The 8432-nt window shown below is 40.4% G+C and overlaps 1 protein-coding gene across 1 annotated transcript; it reads left to right on the top strand.

Annotated features, from left to right (window-relative positions):
• Positions 1–864: 864 nt before the first annotated feature.
• LOC104988379 (multidrug resistance-associated protein 4-like) lies at positions 865–7343 on the top strand (the record flags this gene model as incomplete). Its single annotated transcript, XM_010839686.1, has 3 exons — positions 865–1037; positions 1623–1728; positions 7209–7343. Coding segments are annotated over 3 exons (414 nt in total), but the record flags the coding sequence as incomplete, so codon positions are not given.
• Positions 7344–8432: the final 1089 nt, after the last annotated feature.

Here is an 8432-nt window from a genome sequence, read left to right as displayed (position 1 = left end):
CTACAATCAATATATATATGTTTTTAATTTACTTTAGGGAGAAGGCAATGGCACCCCACTCCAGTACTCTTGCCTGGAAAATCCCAAGGACAGAGGAGCCTGGTACTCTGCAGTCCATGGGGTCGCTAAGAGTCAGGCACGACTAAGCAACTTCACTTTCACTTTCACTTTCATGCATTGGAGAAGGAAATGGCAACCCACTCCAGTGTTCTTGCTTGGAGAATCCCAGGGACAGAGGAGCCTAGTGGGCTACCGTCTATGGGGTCTCACAGAGTCAGACACGACTGAAGCGACTTAGCAGCAGCAGCAGTGTAGTAGAAAGTGAAGTTGCTCAGTCGTGTCTGACTCTTGGCGACCCCATGGACTGTAGCCTACCATGCCCCTCCGTCCGTGGAGTTTTCCAGGCAAGAATACTGGAGTTGGTTGCCATTTTCTTCTCCAGGAGATCTTCCCAACACAGGGATCGAACCCAGGTCTCCGGCATTGCGGGCAGACGCTTTACCATCTGAACTACCAGGGGAGCTCAAGTGTAGTAACTCCTTTGCCAAATCTATTTTTGGGAAATTTGACTCATCCATAGAGTCCTTTAAACTTTTCTGTTCAAATCGTACTGAGAGAAATAGCTTAGTTTTTTGAGAGACTTTCTTAACTAATCCTTAAGTCAGTGTGGGGGACACTGAGACCTTTTTGTCCTGAGTTGACTCCACCATCTTCCTCTTTGGAAAGAGTTCTCCCCATCACCTGGCTATACATGTAAGATACATAAGAAGTCCTGAGGACGTCAAAGCTCTAATGTCTAAGAGGCTTGTCTACTTCAGTATTTGTTTGTTTAAGAAAATGTCATTCTTCTTTCTATATGCACAGGTACAACTTAAAGAAATCATCGAAGAGCTTCCTGATAAAATGGATACTGAATTAGTAGAATCTGGATCGAACTTAAGTGTTGGGCAAAAACAACTGGTGTGCCTTGCCAGGGCTATTCTGAGGAAGAATCAGATATTGATTATTGATGAAGCCACAGCACATGTGGATCCAAGGTATGGAGCCGAGATTCATGAAACATGGAATCTGAATTTTAAATATGGTAAATGGGAAATATTTAATGATGTTGAGAAATGTTTTTTTATGTGCTCTATTTGCCCCAAAGACATCTCCTGGTAACATTAATTCCAGAAAACAAAGGAAGAAACCAAAATGTGGTAATAATGTTATGAGGCATCCTGAGAGAGCTAGATTTGTAAATCCAGCTCCTGATAGTTTCAAGCAATTTGGCAGGAAGACAACTTTCCACTGTTTTATGAAAAATAGTTTCCAAGTAGACTTTCCCCTGGGTTGGGAAGATTTCCTGGAGCAGGAAATGGCAACCCACTCCAGTATTCTTGCCTGGGAAATCCCATGGACAGAAGAGCCTGGTGGGCTATAGTCCATGAGGTTGCAAAAGAGTCAGACACAACTTAGCAACTAAACAACAACAATAAAGACTTTTTATACTTAGTGTTTCAAGAGCAGGATTATGTCTTAAGTATTGATTTTTAAAAGCGTAAAAATATCATGTGATATTTTTAAGTCTTAAGTCTGCTTTTCCTGTCTTTACTTAACAAAACGCAATTCTTTGATTCCAGCACTGATGAGTTAATACAAAAAAAGATCCGTGAGAAATTTGCACAGTGTACTGTGCTAACCATCGCCCACAGGTTGAGCACCATTATTGACAGTGACAGGATAATGGTAAGGCCCTCACCTGTGCGATTTCCATTGTTTCCTTTACCTTCAATTTTAAAATTTATTCTTCCTTGTAAAACTTGATTAAAACTTCTAATTAATTCTTATTTTTCCTTTCATCCTTGACAATAACTCAAGTACTTAAGTGTAGTTTCAGAATGTGCTATTAAACAATACATTCCAGTATTGTTTAGGAATAGGAAACAGTAATTTCTTATTTCCATTTAAAAGTTTATTTGAATTTCTGTTTTTTGTTTTTTTTTTTAAGGTATCCAACCATGAAATTATTCCAAACTTACAATGAGACTTCAGATTTCAGAGTGGTGCAACAAAGTCATTTTTACTGTGTCACAGTTCTTTCAGCATTTTTGTATTCCCTTAATAAAAACAGCATTTCATTAGACTGCCAGGCAGTTGTTAGGTGAAGTTGCAGAATTTCCCAATTGTTGGGACATTCACAATATGTGCTGTCAGAGGGGAGGCATTGAGGAGAAAAGGCCTAATGAGAAAAAGTATTTAAACAGAAAGGATTTAATAAAGAAAATTTGTTATGTAAGAAATGGAGGACTGGAAAAATGAATCACTGGGGTAATAATTTTAGGAAGCAATGACTATGTCCTAAGACAGATCTCCAGACCTAAGACTCAGAGAAGAAGCCTTATGAGTCAGTGCTGAGACCTCCAGTTCAGTTCAGTTCAGTACAGAAATTAAAAGACGCTTGCTCCTTGGAAGGAAAGTTATGACCAACCTAGATAGCATATTAGAAAGCAGAGACATTACTTTGCCAACAAAGGTCTGTCTAGTCAAGGCTATGGTTTTTCCGGTGGTCATGTAGGGATGTGAGAGTTGGACTGTGAAGAAAGATGAGTGCGGAAGAATTGATGCTTTTGAACTGTGGTATTGGAGAAGACTCTTGAGAGTCCCTTTGACTGTAAGGAGATCGAACCAATCCATTCTAAAGGAGATCAGTCCTGGGTGTTCATTGAAAGGACTGATGCTAAAGATGAAACTCCAATACTTAGGCCACCTCATGTGAAGAGTTGACTCATTGGAAAAGACTCTGATGCTGGGAGGGATTGGGGGCAGGAGGAGAAGGGGACGACAGAGGATGAGATGGCTGGATGGCATCACTGACTAGATGGACGTGAGTTTGAGTGAACTCCGGGAGTTGGTGATGGACAGGGAGGCCTGGCGTGCTGTAATTCATGGGGTCGCAAAGAGTCGGACATGACGGAGCAACCTCCAAGGGGAGGTCGTTGTCTAGCTACTGATCATATTTGTGAGTAAGCATGATGAGGCTAGTTCTCCATGTGCTGATAGAAGCTGGGGTTATGTTGCAGAAGTAGCAGAAAGGAGGGAGACCATTTGCTCTGCTTCCCACCTTCCTCCTGCCTCTAGTGCCCCCTACTGGCAGAACCTCACAAAGGGCCAGCAGGCCAAAGAGCCTCTGAAATAGGATTTGCAGAGACAACTTCTGCATCACAGATGAAAGCGTAGAAAGAAAGGCAGATGGAGATTGAGTGACTGTAGATGAACAACTAGCAAGTCTCTCTCTCTCTCTTTTTTTTTACTAGCAAGTCTCTTATACAATGTATCCAGGCATTGCAGACACAGCAAGCTCCAAACTTTGGTCTCTGGATGTCTGTCTAGTGTCTTTCTTTCAGGTTTGTTTGGCTCTTTCTTCCTTAGTAATTTAATATTTTCTTCCTTAGTTTTATCTCCTCCATTTCTTCCTCCCTTCATTTTCTCTCTTTTTCTTTCTATTCTCTCTCTCTTTGTTCTTCCCTTCTGTTGCTTGCTGAGTTTCAATAGATTTTAGGTTGTGGCTTATTAAATGACAAGGAAATCATCCCTCAAAGGAAAAACCTTTGGCAACATATAAGCCCAAAAGAAGCAAGGTGTTTTCAGGCTAAGCTAGTCTGGTCAATGAGCTTATTTCACCCACTGTATAGATACTAGTCATCACAAGACTCCAGAGTATACAATTGATGCTGATTAGTGATGAAGTAAATAGATAAAGAAGGCCTGCACAATGCACAAGAGGCAGCAGATGGAGTTAACCAGTGATTTTGATGTTCCACATTAAACAGGTAATAGTCAGGAATAAATGGTCAGTAATACCTCAAATTCCTTATGTCCAGTGATATAATGGAGCTTTTGACTTCTTAGGTAGTTTCTAGAAAATCACCTCCCACCCTCCTCCCCATGCATTGTCAGGTGGGATCATCAGTGGGGACACTGAATAGATACCAGACTGTCAGCACTGAGGCAGTGCCTGTAGCCTCACTCCCCTGAGCTGAATATGCACAGAAGTGAGCTCTGCAGAAGCAGATGACAGGAGTCAGGGATTGCCAACCAAAGGGATGCTCTAGGCTCCAAGCAGGGCAGCTGGTCACAGGACAAGAACATCTCAGTAGGAAGCAGGCTTCTCGTGCAGAGTTTGTGAGGGACCGGGTGACAGTCCAAGATTGTAGAACAGTGACTCTTAGAATCCAGAGATGTTTAGCATGGAGCATCTTTAGTCACTCATTTTGTGTTCTTGAATGCTAATGGGAAAAGTAACCTTTTCCTTCTACTCTTTACCTGTCACTTTGTTATTTCTTATCTCTCAGCATTGTATTTCCATACTGTTCCCACTTCTTCCACAGTAAGTGAATGATGCTGTGAACTTTACCTGTTTCAAGCCCTTTTTCAGGTTTTTCTTTCACCCTGTTCTTGCCTTCCACCTCTCCCTGCAGCCACCCCATTGTCATTGAAGGCATCCTACCAATGAAAATGAATTAAATTATCTTGCATTGGGTCCATTTAGGTTTTATGTCTAGGACAACTAGCTGGAATATCAGCAGATACAGAAGCCAGATAAACACATCTTTATTGCACTTATATAACTGACTCAGATAATATAATGTATTTTTCCTAAACCTACTAGAGAGTGACAAGCAATTTGAGGTTGGTATTCATTGGGGTTGAGAGTTGAGGGATTCTTATCACACTAAATTGAATGTGTGGTTTACTTTATAGTTTAACTTGAGTTACGGGAAGAGTGGAGATATACCTGGAGATTACAGGAGACTTTTAATTTCAAGATTAAAGGATTTTAAAATTAAAAGTTAATACTATACTTAATTTTTCTGTACACAAAGAAAAAAATTATAGTTGTTTATGTCAGTTTGTTCTGAAATATCTAGAATCTTTGATCAAAGCCATAAATGTAAAGGCTAAGTTGGTAAAATTCTCTTCCTGGTATTTTTCAGTCTGGGTCCCATCTAAGCTCTTGTGGCCTGACATGAGTCTGAGCTGCACTAAACTCTTGCTCCTTTTGACTTTCCCTCCTCTCTGACTGTCCTTTTTCTTTCTTTTATTCCGATATTTGATGTAAATGAGTTTCAATCCTCAACCCTGCTTTGTCCCTCCCTCATTTCCCTTCTCACTCTCCCTCTTGGCCACAGTCATCAATCTTGGGCATGTGGTCCTCCAGGTCCACATCCCCAATCCTTAGCTATTCCCCATGCCAGCTGGACTCATTCTCCAAACCCCCTGATCTCATCCTATAGTCTTGACAGACTACACCATTGGGTGGTCACTCATTCATGCCCTGAATTTAGTTTCCTTTTCATTTAACTTCCAATGAGCATGTATTAAGTGCCTGTTACCTGTCATGTACAATGCCAGGGGCCTGAGATGCAACACCAAACAAGGGAGATTGCATACCCTGCACTTAAGGAGATGCCAGTCTCACCTCTAGCCCTCTTGACTTAGGTTATTCCCTGTGTCTGGAATGACCATTGTCCACCCACCCACCCCCACTTCTGCATGTTCACGTCTAATCCATTCTTCAAGGCCCAGTTCATTGCCTGATCTCCTCCTTGAAGTTCATACTCAGAACCTCTGACAGAAGTCATCTTTTCTGTTACTAAACTCCTTTTTATGTTTTTCTTCTCTTGCATTGTAGACATTTGAGGATTTCCTTCTCTCTCTCCTCTCAGGACAGGCTCCCTGAAGGCAGGGGCTGTGACTTACTTGTATTTGGCTCTTCCACATCATCTAGCATAGTGACAGGAATACAATTAAATGTGTAATAAATATTTGCTGAATAATTCAGAAATTAATGAAAAATTTTCTTGTGTTCTTCAGATGTGTTTTCCCTATGTGTTACTTAACTCTTTATTAATCTTGAAAGCTAAATCAGATTTGTTTTATTTTTATGTGAATATATAAGAGGTACACAGTAAATAATTTGAGCCTGAGTGTAATAAGAATTGCAGTAGAAAGTAGGGGAAATATTTATGCTTATGGGCATATTTGTTTAATTTATATATAAAGCTAGTATAAAGTCTTCAGTTCACTCTCTCAGTCATGTCTGATCTTTGCAACCCCATGAACCACAGCACTCCAGGCCTCTTTGTCCATCACCAACTCCTGGAATTTACCCAAACTTATGTCCATTGAGTCAATGATGCCACCCAAACACCTCATCCACTGTCGTCCCCTTCTCTTCCTGCCCTCAATCTTTCCCAGCATCAGAGTCTTTTCAAATAAGTCAGCTCTTCACATCAGGTGGCCAAAATATTGGAGTTTCAGCTTCAGCATCAGTCCTTCCAATGAATATTCAGCACTGATTTCCTTTAGGATGGACTGGTTGGATCTCCTTGCAGTCCAAGGGACTCTCAAGAGTCTTCTCCAACACCACAATTCAAAAGCAATTCTTTGGCGCTCAGCTTTCTTTATAGTCCAACTCTCACTTGCATACATGACTACTGGAAAAATTGCTTCTTTAGACTTACTCAAAGAGAAAATTGGATTTCTAGATATTTCTTCGGTGCAGAGAGATTATACTAAAACTGCTTATGTAGCAACTCTCTTTTTGTCAGGCTTTCACTCTCAGGATAATAAACTACAACCAAAACCAACTTTCAGAAGCACTTTAACCTCACTGACAAGGGATTCAGCCCCAAAGAGGTGACATAATCTGGAAGCATTTACTTTTTTCCCAAGTTTTGCTCAGTGTTTTTAAACCAACTTGACAGTTAATTTGCTGTCAAGTCACTGTTGTCTGATTTATATGATACCACTGTACTTTTTAGATAAATTGAATTTGATTTTCTTGAATTAAGAAATTTCCCAGCTCTGAATGTCTGTATAAACAACCCTCAAATCTCAGAGTCTGAAAGCTAAAAATACTAATCATAACAACCCCAAATGCCTTTGCAGAATATAAATGATATAGATTGCTAAGTGCCTATAATCATAGTCTAAAACTTTGATTTTCTTCTATTCCTATAACATTATAATAGTAAAACATTAGGTTAGGGCTTGATCTACTAGTAACCTCAGGTAATCAAACTATTTAAATAGCAGCCAGTCTTACCACCCAAATAGATTCTCTGTATTCTCCCTGTCCTGCCCCTTTCTGAAATATTGTTGGAGTTATTATAAGTTACTGTGAAACATTGTTTACTAACAGATTTCTTTGTGCTGCTTAACAGGTTTTGGATTCAGGAAAACTGGAAGAATATGGTGAGCCATGTGTTTTGCTGCAAAATAGAGACAGCCTGTTTTACAAGATGGTGCAACAACAGGGCAAGGCCAAGGCCACTGCCCTCACTGAAACAGCAAAACAGGTGAGCCCACTGCGGGGAGTTGTAATTAAAATTTATCTGCACAGTTCACTCTTCACAATTTGGTAGCAGGGGTCCAGTAACAAGCTCTCTGTGTCCTTTTCAATCATACGCCTCCAGAGACAAAGCTTCATGAATGGATCTTTACATGTTGCAGGTGGAAGCCAGGTCTGCTGGGACTCTGCAGAAGCAGTGGGGATGGGGTCAGGATGTGTGCATGCACGTGCGCCTGAGAGAGATTTTGGATTGGACTTGGCACACATTTAGACTCTGGGTTCAGATTCTCACAGAGCACAGGACACCCATTTTGCAGACCTTTCACATTCATTCTGATGGTGCTTAGCACATTTGTGATACAAATTCTGTCAAAGAATATCCAGGAAATTTGAGAGTTTAAGGGAACAAATTTGGAGTATTTTGATTATAGGAAAATCTTCCAGGGAAAGGTGTAGGTCTCTTCTGTGTTCTGATCTGTAAATAAAACTCCTACCTGATACTGTCACTTTCTCTCTAATTCTTTGTTATTTTGAATTAGGTGCATTTGCCCCCCATGCTTTCTCTAGCTTACGGAAAATGAAATTGTCATCAGGACAAATCAAGAACTCACAACACCTTCACACTGTAGTCTGAATGGTGCCTGAAGGTTTACAGAGCACTTTCTCAGAGATGAGGTGTGTGAAGCACTAAGCACTGTGTGTGGTGTGAGGAAGGGGCTCGATGGGCAACACTCAGGTCATGTGGTTTTGTACTGAAAAATTTAGTCTTTGTTTCCAATGCTGAATGAGAATAATGAAGACAAGTTTCAAAGATTAAAGGAAAGAAATTTGTTAATTTGCTAGCAAATGAGTAGGATAGCAGACTAATTTTTTAAGAACTATCATCCTGCCTTCTAAGAGACAGCAGGTGTATTTAAAGAAAAGTTTTAGGGTGCCTATATGATGGGTGTCACATATAGTTGATTTTTTTTAGGATAGCTATTTCCATGATGTTATCCCTGGTCATTTTGGTCCCCTGGTCCCAGTCAAAATGTTCCTGTTTTGATATTTTTTGCTTTGCTGACTTCATGGCCTTGGGTTTCTGTGGTTATGACAA

This window comes from Bison bison, unplaced genomic scaffold (genome assembly GCF_000754665.1).
Source record: "Bison bison bison isolate TAMUID 2011002044 unplaced genomic scaffold, Bison_UMD1.0 scf7180017846425, whole genome shotgun sequence".
In the NCBI taxonomy this organism is placed as follows: Eukaryota; Metazoa; Chordata; class Mammalia; order Artiodactyla; family Bovidae; genus Bison; species Bison bison.
This window is presented reverse-complemented; position numbering and strand designations above follow the sequence as displayed.